The sequence below is a fragment of the Nannobrachium achirus genome (genome assembly GCF_963921795.1).
Source record: "Nannobrachium achirus genome assembly, chromosome: 16".
In the NCBI taxonomy this organism is placed as follows: domain Eukaryota; kingdom Metazoa; phylum Chordata; class Actinopteri; order Myctophiformes; family Myctophidae; genus Nannobrachium; species Nannobrachium achirus.
This window is the reverse complement of record NC_137823.1, coordinates 36295039-36309989: the sequence shown is the minus strand read 5'-3', so window position 1 is coordinate 36309989 and position 14951 is coordinate 36295039. Positions and strand designations below refer to the sequence as shown.

Below are 14951 nucleotides of genomic sequence, written 5' to 3'. Positions count from 1 at the left end.
CATTGAAGACCCCTGGCATAAGGCCAATCTTAGCAGCCATGGCCTTCGTGGCCTCCATGAAATTCCTGCTCTGGACTCTAATGGCTAAACCAGTATGTTTTCATTACAGCTGTTAAAGCAGGGGGCAATTTAGACTTAAGACACCAGGTGAATGCAATTAACTGTGGGTGTGTGTGTGTGTGTGTGTGTGTGTGTGTGTGTGTGTGTGTGTGTGTGTGTGTGTGTGTGTGTGCGTGTGTGCGTGCGTGCGTGCGTGCGTGTGTGTTTGTCTCGCACCTGCTCGTTGAACTTGTCCAGTTTGTCCAACTGTTCTCTCTGGTTCTTCTCCAGTTGTTCCATTTCCTTCTGGTGCTTCATGGCCAGCTGGGGAAAACAACACAATCAACAGAGAACTCAGGCTTAGACCATAGCATGTCAACTTTGACTCCAATTTAAAGATCTTCCCACACGTTCCCACACGTTTTTACCAATGAATTTCCAAAACTTTTCCAAAACCTTTCCAGAATATTTAAACCAATTTCCAGGCCTATACAAGTCATTCAGCGCAATAATGAGTCTCTTACTCCTTTGAGTAATGCCCAAAGACAGGCAGTGTAGCAAAAATAAGCATATAATGGTATTATGGTATAATTCCATGACTTAATTATCTGCCACAAACTTCACGCATGCGTCCCTGCAAATGCATGGAGACAAATAGACCCATACGGACAGATATAACGCCGTGCATGTTTGCATCAAGCGACAGCTGAGGGCGGCGAAAATTAGGCTACTTATGTACATATTTTGGTTCCCAAACTCTTTAGCTTGTGACCCAAAAGAGAAATGAGATGTTTGCTCAGGATCCAAAGTTCCAAACTAGTGATAACAGCAGATCTACAAGCACACAACGGGTTGCTTCGTGCTGCTTTGTGAGCTTAGTAGATCGGCTAATTTCACTACTTGTGTTTTCTATAATTTATGGAATTTCTTAAACTTTTCCTTTGTTCATTAATTAAATTAATCCGTAAAATCATTGCATTTATTTTGGTGGAAATCCTAGCTTTCTGGGGAATGTTTTTTGAAAATGATAGTTAATCTCCAAACACCTCAAGTAATGTCTCAATCTGTGGGCAACACTCTGTACATGAGGAGTAAAACAAAGTGAGGGACCAACCCTTTTTCTCTCGTCCAGGAACTTCTTCGTGTTGCTGCTGTTCAGCTCTCTCACTCTCCTGAAAAGTAAAGGCAGAAGTCACAAGGTCAAACATTAAACCACTTTCCACACAGCATCACTATTTTGAGCATGTCTTTAAAGCCAAATAATAATAACAATAACATTAATAATACAAAAAATTGCTATTTTCGCTTTTAAAAACATTGGTGTATGTGTGTGCGTGCGTCCCACCTCTCTCTCTCAGCCTTGTTTTTAATGCTCTTGTCCTGGCTGATGGCTTTGCTGTTCTCCATGGACGACTTGGCCTGGTTGGCACGCATCTCTTTACTCTGCCTGTGATGAAGGAACAGACAGACAAATGTTTTGACCCTACAGTCTTGAACGCTTAAAGTTCCATTTCCACAGTCTTATTAATTAACAATATCATATCAGATTTTCAATCGGGTCTTATATTATTGAAAGTTTACCATTCCCTAGTCTCGCGTAGCCAGACAACTATTCATTCCGCAATCTCTGAAAGCTATATAGTCTGGAACTACAGCTCCTGAACGGCGAGTAATGGAAGTTGGCATTTCCGTTCAAGAAAATATATTCTAAAATGTCATTTCTGCTAAGCAGCAAGCTAAATATGCCTAGATGTTTTTTATTTATATTAGGATAAATAAATGTGCACGATGTGAGACAGAAACGGAAGTGAGGAGGAGGCTTCACTTCCGCTTTAACTGGGTACTCATCATTCTTCTTACGTTACCTCAGACTGCATTTGCAAAGTCAACAGTCTGGCCACGCGAAACTAACCATTCCCCAACAGTGAGACAAAACCAGGCGTGTCTTGGCATTTTGGGATAACCACACATTATTGCAAAAAAGAAAAGAAAAAGAGGCTAAAATAGCATATCTACAAGCTCACAGGGCACAAGGCGTCACAATGTGATGTTTTGCGAGGTGGTAGATTGACTATTTCAGCTATGAATAGAATACAGCTGTGCTTTGAGAGTTTGACTTGCCCATTGGTTGGGCACAACCAATTGCTTGCTTAAGTTGGACACACAAAGTTTGAAAACTCCTGCTTGTTTAGACCACTGGTTCTCAACCTGTGGGTCAACTCTTAGTGTTCGTCGCAGCCTGAAAAGGTTGAGAACCACTGGTTCAGACAACAAACAACATACGGTCCAGCAGTGCGGTCCAATCCTCACCGGTCGTGTATGAGCTTGAGCTGGCCGGTCTGTTGCTCCTGGACGGAGGTCAGTAGTTTTCTGAGGTGTTCACACTGTTGGCTGACATGAGCGTCTCTCATCTCCTGCTCCTCACTGCTGTGACCACTGATCAGCTCTGACCACTCCTTAGTGTGCTGCGCTGTGATGTCCTTCACCTGCACGCGCGCACGCGCACACACACACACACACACACACACACACACACACACACACACACACACACACACACACACACACACACACACACACACACACACACACACACACACACACACACACACACACACACACACACACACACACACACATTAACACAACACAAGAGGTCAGTCACCGGCAGCCATTGATTGATCCTGGCCTCCCAGTTAGCGGAGATACAAGCTCTGACTGCGTTAGAGGACAACTTTGTTTTTATACAACAAGGGTTCATATTTTAGATAGTCATTAGAGAAAAGAAAAGATGAGTGTTAAAATGTTTTCATTTACTTCTTTCTATCGTTTTAGTGATTTTAACGATTTTTATTTGCATGCATGCCCCCAGCTAGGTTGGGGGCATGCATGCAAAGTGGCTGTTTAGACACAATAAGCCCATTCCCAAGATGCACCGCAATCTTTCATGGGCAGATGTGACTTATGGGGGCTGGTGTAAATAGTAACATAGAAATTGCCCATTTGGCCACTTGTACACATGCCCCCACCCACTGAAATCAAAATACTAAAATCGCTAAAACAATAGTAAGCAAATGAAAACATTTTAACACCCATCTCTTCTCTTCTCTTCTCTTCTCTTCTCTTCTCTAATTACAATCTAAAATATGAACCCTTGTTGTAAAAAAACTAAGTTGTCCTTTAAGAAGATGCATCAGACGTACCTTGGCTTTGTGGTCTGTGGATAACGTCTGGATCTTATCCTCTGTCTCCTTCTTCAGCTCCTGGCAGTTGTTCTCCCTGCAGGGACACCAGAGACCAGACACACTGAGCCTGGGACCAGAGGCAACAACAAAACAAAACACTTCAAATCGTTGTTGTAATCAGGCAGAAACCTCTCATCTTCTACCTTTGTGTGACTTTGTGAATTTTTTAATGCTTTAAATATTGAAAAATAGCAGATATACAAGCTCACAGCGCGGCACCGAGTGCCGCGCTGCAAGCTTGTAGATCTGCTATTTTTGAAAAGTCTTTGAATATATATTTTTAAAAGCGAACATTAATTTCTAACTCAAATATTTGCTTCTGGGTGGTCCCTGGAACAACGTGTTTTGCGATGGGGGTCCGTGGCCAAATATATGTAATTTTGGCGGTCCTTGACATGAAAAAGTTTGAGAACCACTGATTTAGAAGAAGGATTTTTAAGACATTTATAGGGTCGAGTCAAAAATATTCAAAGACTTGCACAAATGTTCACGGTTTTTCAAAAATAGCAGATCTACAAGCTCGCAGCGCGGCACTGTGAGCTTGCATATCTGCTATTTTTTAATAGTTAAAGCATAAAATAACGGCTAAAGTGGTTCAAATTTAAAGTGTCACAGATTTGCGTTCAGGCCTAAATGGCATTAGAAAGTTCATGCTTCTCCCATTCACCCTCGTTTCTTGATGGCCTTCTCCAGGAGTTTCTCCTGCGCCAGCTTCTCCTTGTCATGCTGAGTCACCATCTTGTCCACCTGCGAGCAGTGGGTTTTCTGCATGACATTCTGATCCTGGCCAGGAGGGAAACAGAAGACATGTTGTCAAATCAACACATGATATCTGTTAGAATAGTCAGTGACGGGAGTCGTTTTTTTTCCTTTCTCTTGTTCCCTGGATCTTTAGCAGATGTCGTACGCAGCAGGCTATTAAGAGTGAGCTAGAATAGCTAAAGCCCCTCCCCATGCAAACCCACAGTCAGGCCTAAGGGCGAAGAGCGACCTCGCGCCATGTCTTGGCCATCTGGCCAGTGATGTATATCGGACCAGTTACCCAAATATGGAGACCCCTGGTACCCATAGATATTCACAGATATGGGCTTAATTTATTTGCGACCAAAGGTACGAAGCGGCACATCATGTCCGTGTACGCTTTTTTACGGTCTATGGGTTTGCCGCTCTGACATCACGCTGACTTTCACACTCTGACATCACTGTCATGTTAGGGGAACCAAATCCCTTTATGCCCATATATGGAGATATGGAGATCCCTGTTAATAATTCAGTCCCCGCTGCTGTAGGGGTACTTTTCGTCACTGTACATTTGAGCATTAAGTGAAAGCTATGGCAGGTGTGTGTGTTAGGGATGGGACGATACGCGATATTATCGTTTATTGTGATAACAAACACTCACGATAATCATATCGTGGAGATTTAGATTTATTGTTATATTGTCCATCGGCACTGGGATCAATTCATCATTATTTGCCGAGCTGCATATCCGGTACCACTTAAACTCTATAATTGGTAAAAGGTACAAATATACATACTTGATACAGTCTTTTTTCCCTCCCTATCAAATGTCTACGCGACGTGCTGTGAGCTTGTAGATCTGCTATTTATTGGCAAATGTTCCGCACCAGGATAATGGATTTTGATTATCGCGATAATATTGTAAATTTCTTTTGTCACAATAATCGTGATATGACATTTTCATATCGTCCCAGCCCTAGTGTGTGTGTGTGTGTGTGTGTGTGTGGTTGTGTGTGTACAAGATCAAAGGTAGCACCTCCCTTCTCTGTCGGTCTCCATCCCTCTCTTTGTCTCCTACTCTTTCTTTATCCATCTCTCTACTTCCCTCGCTCTTTGTCTCAAGGTCTTTGTCCGGTGTAATTGATCTTTCGTATGGCTAACAGATCTGTCGTGCAACAGATCCACCCACCTTTGAATGTTTCTTCTTCAAAGCGTTCAGCTCTTTCTGCTGTTTCTTAATCAGTTTAAGGTACGTCTGTAGGGAGAGAGACAATTAGATTACAAACGCTTTGTAATGGACAGATTCAACAAGACGCGTGCAGCCTCGAACATCGACCAGGACCCACAAACGATGGCCTTCTGTGTGTGTAATGTGTTTTTAAAGGAAGTGTCCAGTCGTCAACGCCATTCCAACTGCACACCACAGCTCAAGTGGTTGACATTTATGTTAGTAGTAAGGATAGAAAGTGAAGATGAATTATCATTGGTGGACAAGAACGGGGTAGGACATTACTGGGTTAACCCTGGTATGCTGCTATCTCTTGCTTAGGACTGTTAAAGTATAATGTCTAGTTTTAGTTTTTTGGTTACATTGACATGGGTAAAACACTACGAAACAATACTTCATAAGGGATAAAAGACAAATGTTAAGCTGCTTTAAAGTAGATAAAACTATTTTGACAGTAAACAATTGATACCCCAATGTTCTGTAGGGGTCAGCACAGCAGTCAAAATACCAACCTTCATTTGTTTCAAGTCATCGATGCTGACATTAGGCACAACTGTATTATCTGGAACAGATAAGATAACGTGATTAGTATGTGAACAAATTAAGTAGTGTGATAAGTGTAGATAAGAGCACTGCAAAGTATACACTACATGTTGACATAAAGACATGTGTGTTTTGTATGTTTATATAAGTTTATATGATATTGTCTCTGTCGGGTGGAAACCTCATATGTCCAAAGCTGTTACTTTTCAGGATTCATATAAAAGAATTGCAAAAACTGCAGATTATCGACAAGCTCAAAACACTTGTAGATCTATTTGTTATACTTTTGTGCGAAGCAGTTGTATGGTTAAGTAGGGCATTAATTTACAGAAAAAAGGTTATCATATGGAGATAAGAGGTTTCTGCATGCCAACAGCAACGATATAATAATGATTGTGCTTTACTTAAAACAGAGAACAATATATAATCAACAACAGATCAAATCAAAAACATGCTGACGTGTGCAACAAGTGCAGTGTGAATAAAAAACATTAACCACTTAAACCCTCTACACTTAGTAAACTTGACCGGTGATGGCTCGGTGCTCAGTCCGCTCTTTCCTCCCCTTTACACTAAATCTCATCGCCGAAAATTGTCGCTCTAAAAGCTCACATCTTGTAGAACTTGTGAGACTTGTAGATCTGCAATCTTTTTGCTTGATAATACCCCCAGAATAGAATTCTAGGGTTCAAGTGGTTAAGAGAATGAACGACAAACTTTCAACGTCTAAATTGTGTAAAGGCCCTGTGACAAAAGCAAGCATTAACAAACAAAGCCAACAACACCCCCTGTCCTCACAACCTCAATGGGGCAAGAAAAAAACTCCCAAGAAAGTGGGGAGAAAAAATAAGATGAAGAAACCTTGGGAAGAATCTGAATTGTTGGGACCCCCTTCCAGGGTGGACAGGCGTGCAATAGGTGCCGAGATGGCAATATTGAAAAGCAAAAAAACAAAAACAAAGAACAAAACTGTTAAAAGTACTATCATCAGGCATAATGAGGGTATTAATATATGTATGAAAAATAATAAAATGTAGTAAGAAATCAAATGTAAATAAGAATCAAACAATAAAGTTACAATCTGTGGAAAGGCCTTTTGGTACAAGAATGTTTTCAGTGCCTATGTCTTTGTGGTGAGTGAGTGTTTTACCTCTACGCCAACGATGCACAACCGTTTTCATCAATGGCCAAGAAATACTGACCCATACTAGTCATGACGACCCAACTTGTGCACCACTGTTGTTGTGGTCAAATAATGTTGTCTGTAACGTGCGTGTGTGTGTGTGTGTGTGTGTGTGTGTGTGTGTGTGTGTGTGTGTGTGTGTGTGTGTGTGTGTGTGTGTGTACCTTTCTTGCTCTCTCCTGTGTTGTTCTGGGTGTTGCTGGAGGTCTGGGCCATGTCAGAACTGGACTGAGGAGTCACGTTGGCCTTCACCGTGCCGTCTCTCCCTTTTTTCTTGTCGTTCTTGGAGCTGCCGCTGGGAACGTCCGCTATGTCGTTCTGCAGAGGTTAGGAAATCATGGATTTCATTTAGCCTGGTTCTTGGTCCAGTTAAGCGTGTGTGTGCGCACGTGTGTGTGCATGTGTGTGCGTATGTGTATGCGCGAGTGTGTGCATGTGTGTGGGCGCACCAGAGAGAATGGCGGCGTGGCAGTGAGATGCCAGTGTTGTTTTTGTAACTAACGACTACACCCGTTATAAACTACCAGTGTTAATGTAGTGGGTGCAGATTTTAGAGCATTTGCAACTTCTGTGGCCGTGTGCTTGATCACAGAGCTGCTGTCGGAGCAACGGTGGGTGGACTTCCGCGACCTGGCGTTTCCCAAGGAACCTACGCACAACAGTGGGGGCCAGTGGTGGGCAAGGAGGTAGGGAGCGATTCGCTGTGTTCACTTGGACTGCGCGGAGGTGCCGCATGTCGGTCGGTGTGTGTGTGTGTGTGTGTGTGTGTGTGTGTGTGTGTGTGTGTGTGTGTGTGTGTGTGTGTGTGTGTGTGTGCATGCATGTGCGTGTGCACATACTGTGTCAATCCCCAGTGCCTTCATCTGGTCTGCTCTCTTCTCTGCGATGGTCAGGAACTTCTTGGGGTCTGACAAGGCGTCCACAATAGCTGGAAAACACATCATGGTTAATCAGTGAGATACACACAACACACAACACGCACACACAGCACTCATGGAGTGTGTTGTGTAGAGCTTTGCCTTGTGATGTAAAAGTTATAGGTTCCATTCCAAAGATTCTGTATTACTGTTGTGTGAAGCCAATTGGATGAATGGTCTTTGAGACATACATATCGTCACTGTCGGGCAGAAACCTTGTGTCTCCAAGTTTCAAATTTGTACATTCTTTCGCAAAGTAAAGCACTGCTTCATCATACAAGGCCATCACACAAAAGTAGTGAAAACAGCTGATCTACAGAGGCGTTGTGTGCTCGTAGATCGTCTGTTTTCACTAGTTTAAATCATTTTTAAAAAATGAAAAATGCAAAACGAACGGTTTTGGATATACAAGGTTTTCACCCGACAACGACGATATAGAGACTTCTTCAATGTGCACTGTGTAGATAAGATCACTGCTTTAACAGACATTTCTTCTCGAGCTGTGAGTTCAGGCCTCTGTGCAGGGCTGTGTTGAAGAACAAAGCTAATAGTCGGTGGAGTTAATGGATACTTGGAGCCCTTGTGCTGCTGCTGCCCCTTGGCTCTGTCTAATGACAAGTCCAAATGTGTCGTTCAGTTCAGTCCTACGATGCTGCCTGTCACTGCAGAGCAGTGTTGCCATTATCGTTCTCTCCGTGCCATTACTCTGAAGGCTTCAAACCAACTGGAGGCAGAGCACCCAGAGGCGGAGAGAGGGAGAGAGACAGAGAGAGAGAGAGAGAGAGAGAGACAGAGAGAGAGACAGACAGCGAGAGAGAAACTGAGATGTACCTCTCTCATCACCATCTACTCTCTCCTATCCTGCTCTCTCCTCGTGAGAAAACATCAACCAAGCTCCTCAATACAGTGACAAATTCTATGTTGTGTGTATGTGTGTGTGTGTGTGTGGGGGGGGGGGGGGACACAACAGGGCCAGCTGGGAGTGCACGCACGCACGCGCGCACGCGCACGCACACACACACACACACACACACACGCATATACCGTACCTGTGTATCTGCGTCCATGTTTGAGATAAAATATCTCCATACAATACTGCATCAGCCGTCCCATACCAAGTGTGTCTGTGTGCGCACGCGTGCCTGTTCATTGAAGTAATCATGCACATCTCTGCATGTGCATGTGTGCTTCTCCTCCTACAGTAGGCCCACTCTCCATCCATCCCTCTACTCTCTCTCCCTCCATCCTCACCAATGTCTCTCTCTCTCTCTGTCTCTGTCTCTCTCTCTCTCTCTCTCTCCTATGAAGCCATCTGGTGTGTTTTGAGGATGATCTCCTCAGAAGATGGGGGAGCAGTTCACTGAGGCTTGTTCCTTTCTTTCTCTACCTCAGTGGTTCTCAACCTTTTCAGGCTTTCTTTTTTCCCTTTCCTGACTATATCTACTGCATAGTACTATCCGTCTGTCATTCAATGTTATATGAGATACTTCAATGGTTTCCTGTATAAATAAGCCAAGTGCTTTTCTATCTCCTTTTAGTTGACCTTGTACCAGTGCACTGTACCGTCATGAAACTGTACCTTTTCCTATGTAATCTCTCTCTCTCTCTCTCTCTCTCTCTCTCCTCTCTCTCTCTCTCTCTCTCTCTCTCTCTCTCTCTCTCTCTCTCTCTCTCTCTCTCTCTCTCTCTCTCTCTCTCTCTCTCTCTCTCTCTCTCTCTCTCTCTCCCCCCCCCTCCCTCCATCCCTCTCTCTGCTCACCTCCGAAGCCGTCTGGCACGTATGTCTTGAGGATGATCTGACAGAAGACCGTGGGCAGAGACAGAGGCTTGTTCCCTTCGTTCCTCAGAGAGATGTGGCGGTACCCGGCCTGCAGGCCGTCCAGCGGGAGGATCCGCTGGCCGATCAGCTTGTTGTTGTCGTCGTACACAGCGATGCGCAACACTGCCAGGTCTGGTAGGATAACCTGGAGAGAGGAGAGAGAGAGGGTTAGGAGAGAGACAGAGGGATGAACACCATTAAACCAGGGGTCTTCAACGTTTTCAGGACAAGGACCCTTAGTTGAGAGAGAGATGAAGCAGATTCCATATAGTTTCATCGTTTGACAGCATAATCATCAGTGTATTTTGAATTCATGTCAATTTGTGTTTTCAGATATTTAACCACTTGAGCCGTCATTACTTAATAAACTAGACCTTTTACTGTGTACTTAGTCTGCTCTTTTTCCCCTCTATACAAGAATAGTTGAAAATAGCCGATCTACAGGCTTATAGATCTGCTATTTTTGGCTAAAGTTCTCAGAATATGGACACTATGGTTCAAGTGGTTAATATAAAAAAGGGGAAAAGGGTTTCTATCACACAAATATTTGGAGGACCCCCTGTAGTAACTCTGAGGACCCCCTGTTGAAGACCCTTGCATTAAACTGTTGCTATTATTGCTGGGTGAACTCCAGTCCCCTGGCAACAATAACACAATTACTTCTTATACCATTGCTTTGCAAACTGTTTAATTTCAAGGACCCCCCATAACTCTGAGAGTGTACAAACAGAACAAAATGGAGCCGTTTGTACACTCTCTTGAAGTTACAGAAGAGAGAGAGAGAGAGAGAAAGGAAGGAGAAAGAGAGAGGGAGAGTGGGAGAAGGAAGGGGAGGAGAGGAAAAGGGTGATGGTGGGAGAAAGGGAAAAGGAGAGAGGGTGATGAGAGGATGAGGAGATGGATGAATAAGGGAGGAGAGACGGAGAGGAGGAGGGAGGGTAGGAGAGATAGAGGAGTGGGGAAGGGGTGGAGTAGAAATGGTGGTAGTGGGAGAAGGAGAGAGAAGAGAGAGGGCGAGGAGAGGAGAGGAGAGAGGAGAAGGGGGAGATAGTGAAGAAGAGGAAGGGGAGGTGGTGGTAGGAGAAATGGAGGGAAGAGAGAAGGAGGGAAACAGGGACGAGGAAGAGAGGTGTGAGGGAGACGCGGGAAAGAGAAGGCATAGAGGAAAGAGAGAGAGAGAGTGAGAGAGAGAGAGAGGGGGAGGAAGGAAGGATGGGTAAGAAAGAAAGAGGGAGGGAGGTATGGCGTCAGAAAAAGTGGGTTAGTTGAAAGCACAGTGAAGAACATTTGGAGAGAATAAGAGTTGACAGAATGGGTGGAAAAGAACAGAGGGGGGGAGAGAGAGAGAGAGAGAGAGAGAGAGAGAGAGAGAGAGAGAGAGAGAGAGAGAGAGAGAGAGAGAGAGAGAGAGAGAGAGAGAGAAGACCGATGAGGCACACACACACACACACACACACACACACACACACACACACACACACACACACACACACACACACACACACACACACACACACACACACACACACACACACACACACACACACACACACACACACACACACACACACACACACACACACACAGCTACAGGGCTTGTGGGTAATTTACTATAAATGCAGTGTAGTGTGACCGTAGGTGTTTTAATATCCAGTGCAGTAAAACAGTCCTGCAGTGAGAATGCAGTCACGAGAGGGGGTGGTGCTGGGTGGAGGATGTTCCGAGCATGTGGGTGGATGTGAGTGGATGTTGGGAAACAAGCCCTTCAGAGCTTTTGCACATGAGTCTTCAACAGGGGGTCTGGGACCCCCAGGGGGTCCTCAGAGTAACTACAAAAAAATCATGTATTTTGCACAAAGCCAGCATATCTTTCCATGCCAATGTTAATAGTTAGCTAATGTACATTGTGAACAGATAAAAACGGATGACTTATTTAAGATTAATCGCGCCATTAACTAGATAAATCATGCAATTATTCTCGATAAAAATATTTAATCGTTGGACAGCACTATTGTTAATAAAGTATTCAATCAATCAATATATCGTCTCTGTGTGCCGAGTTGAGAGCTTGTAGATCGGCAATTTTTTGTCAACGACATTTGATAGAGAGTGAAAAAAAACGGTATCAAGTACGTATATAATAAGTACGTTTTACCAATAGAGGGTTCACAGTAAATGGTACCAGATATGCAGCTCGGCAAATAAAAGGTGAATTGATCCCAGTGCATGACAGAGGACGATTTCACGATAAATTAAAACTCCACGATACGATTACCGTGAGTGTTTTTTTTTTATCACAATAAACGATAATATCACTTATCTTCCCATCCCTACTAACAACACCATACTGTATATACCCTGTGAACACAAGCAGGGAATGCTGCGATCTCATACAGCTGTGTATGTGTGTGTGTGTGTGTTTTGTGGAGAGAGAGGAAGAGAGAAAGAGAGAGAGAGAGAGAGAGAGGGAGAGGTGGCCTTGTGTACACAGATAAGTGAATGGAGAAGGACCGATGATTAATAACTACAGAGAAGTGAAGGTGAGATAAAGACCCAGGGACACCGAGGATGGGCTGAGTGTGTGTACGCGTGTCTCTGTGTGTGTGCGTGCGACTGTGTGTGTACGTCGCACACACATTTTTGTGTATGTGTCTGTGCCTTTGCGTGTTTGTCTATTGAGTGCGTGATTGTAAATGTATGCGTGCACACACATTTGCATGTGAGTGTGTGTGTTGGCAGAGTGTAGCTTACTGTACTTTTCAGGCAGCTGTGTGTATGTGCATGTCTAATGATGTACGCGTGTGTGTGTGTGTGTGTGTATCACTGTGCACGAAAGAGAGAGAGCTACTGTGTGTGTGTGTGTGTGTGTGTGTGTGTGTGTGTGTGTGTGTGTGTGTGTGTGTGTGTGTGTGTAGCAGCACTGCGGCAGTCTGTGATTGATGGTGTGTGTTAGGGAACTGGAGTCACAGTCATGGCTGAGAGACTCCTCATTCTGCTGAGAACAGCACTATCGCGCACGCACACGCGCACGCACACGCGCACGCGCACGCACACGCGCACACGCACACACACACACACACACACACACACACACACACACACACACACACACACACACACACACACACACACATTCCCTCACTCTCCCTCTTTCCATCTGTCTATCTCTCTGACTCTTTCTTTCAATCTTCTCTCTCTCCCTCTAAAAATCTCTGCGTCTTCTGTTCAATCCTCTCTCTCTCTCTCTCTCTCTCTCTCAAACTATCTGTTCTTCTTCATGTCATGTTCTGTCTTAGATTCTTTTAGGCACTCTACCAAATCTCTCTATTCCTGTCTCCATCCAACACCTTTTTTTCATGTATCGTTGGATCTCTCTCTTCCTCCCTTTGTTCCCGTCACACGTTTGTTTTTTCACACCCTTGTTCTCTCCGTCTCTCTCCTTATTCGTCAGTTTCCTCTCTCATCCTTATTAAGTCACACTCATTTCTCCTCACACCAGTCCTTACTCTGTTCCGTCCTCCCCTCTTTCCCTCCATCCCTCTCTCCCTCCCTCTCTGTCTCTTTCCCCCGTTATGGACCAGATAAATCGTGGGGGTATTCACACCGCAGACAGGCCAATTCCAATAAAACATGCAGTGCGCCTCTTTGTACCTGGCTTTTGTTTCTTCTCCCGCACCCTCCCCCTCGCTACCTTTCTGAAGACAAAGGGCTCCTCGTTGTACGCGGGGTTGAGTCCGTTGTTCATCACCATGCGCGTGCGGAACTCCTTGCGGATGGTGTCTGTGGGCAGGCCGTACATGTCCACCTCCACGTACGTACCGATCTTCTTGTCTGACAGGAACTGGCCCGAGAACACCTGGAGGACAGGGAGAGTCAGTTTGGGCAGTGGTGGAAAAAGTACTAAAATCTTTTACCTGAGGCAACTTTTGCTGTTTTGAATTTGAATTCTGAAAAGAACATGTGAGGTTTCCAATCCGATGCGTGTGGCCCTAAGTCATTAAAGGTATTATCATTGAAAAAATAAAATAAATAAAACCCACAGATCTTTGAAAAAAAGAAAAGCTGTGGAATAAAATTATCACTTTTCTCCCCAAAAAGATATATTTTGATTGTGAAATTATCAGTCAAGGAAATAAGGAACCTTATGCAACTCAGGTGTTGAGAGTGTGACATCTAGTGGCTAAATGCTGACCATTGCACCAAAACCTTTCTACAGTGGAACCTGATAATAAACTACCATTCTTTACCATTTATACGCTATACGCTATATCATTTACCATTCTTGATAGTGTGATCAACCACCTCTACAAAGTCATGTCACATCTTGGATATTGGTCGATTAATGATGTTTAGCCAATACGTAACATTCACATTAGTGTTGATTTTGTCGACTAAAACTATGAAGAAAAAAACTAACGTTCGTCGACTACCCTTTTTCACTGACGAAAACAAAATAAAAACTAAGCTACGATGACTTAAAACTATGACTAAACATATTGACAATTTTGTCAACAAATAAAAACAAGACAAAAATGTTAAGTGAAAATCAGCCATTCCGATGCCATCACAGCCCGTCAAAAATTACTTTTAGTCAACTAAATCAAGTGTAGATTTAGTAGACTGAAACTAGACTAACACTAAAACATTTCAGATGACTAAAATATGACTATAACTAAATTACATTTTATTCAAAAGACTATGACTAAAACGAAATCAAAATTTGCTGTCAAAATCAACACTGATTCACAACAACACGGTGGTCAAATTTTTAAGTGATTTCAACCATCACAGGGATACAGTTTATTCTTTGGCAGTGAGAGCCTCCCTGGATGACCTTTGACCCTGACCTGTACGCTGCATGTGGCGGCGATGACCCCGTCCACGGGCGTCTCCGAGAAGGGGTCAAACATCCGATCCGACCGGCGCATGAAGTCTGGCTTGAGCAGGTAGCTGAACCACACACGCACACGCACACGCACACGCACACGCACGCACACACACACACAGAATGCATTATTACTTTAACCATTATTTTATGCTTTAACTATTGAAAAATAACAGATCTACAACCTCACAGCGATGCCGCGCTGCGAGCTTGTGGATCTGCTATTTTTGAAAAGTTGTCTTTGACCCGATTATACAAAATGTATTCTAAATCCTTCTAAGATTTTTTGGAAAGCTCATGTTTCTATCGTCAGTGGTGCTCAAACTTTTTCATGTCACGGACCCCCAAAAT

The 14951-nt window shown here is 43.8% G+C and overlaps 1 protein-coding gene across 1 annotated transcript in view; it reads right to left on the bottom strand.

Annotated features, from left to right (window-relative positions):
- The window catches only part of plcb4b (phospholipase C, beta 4b), a gene marked incomplete at its 5' end in the record, with an annotated part of 75002 nt that overhangs the window by 4495 nt on the left and 55556 nt on the right, over nt 1–14951 (bottom strand). The window contains 13 exons of the mRNA XM_080744884.1: nt 277–363; nt 1154–1211; nt 1385–1486; nt 2350–2525; nt 3243–3318; nt 3952–4067; nt 5215–5280; nt 5766–5815; nt 7144–7297; nt 7819–7907; nt 9656–9860; nt 13407–13571; nt 14563–14665. Of these exons, the coding sequence (XP_080601010.1) occupies nt 277–363; nt 1154–1211; nt 1385–1486; nt 2350–2525; nt 3243–3318; nt 3952–4067; nt 5215–5280; nt 5766–5815; nt 7144–7297; nt 7819–7907; nt 9656–9860; nt 13407–13571; nt 14563–14665 (1447 nt within the window). The remainder of the gene's footprint in view (nt 1–276; nt 364–1153; nt 1212–1384; nt 1487–2349; nt 2526–3242; nt 3319–3951; nt 4068–5214; nt 5281–5765; nt 5816–7143; nt 7298–7818; nt 7908–9655; nt 9861–13406; nt 13572–14562; nt 14666–14951) is intronic.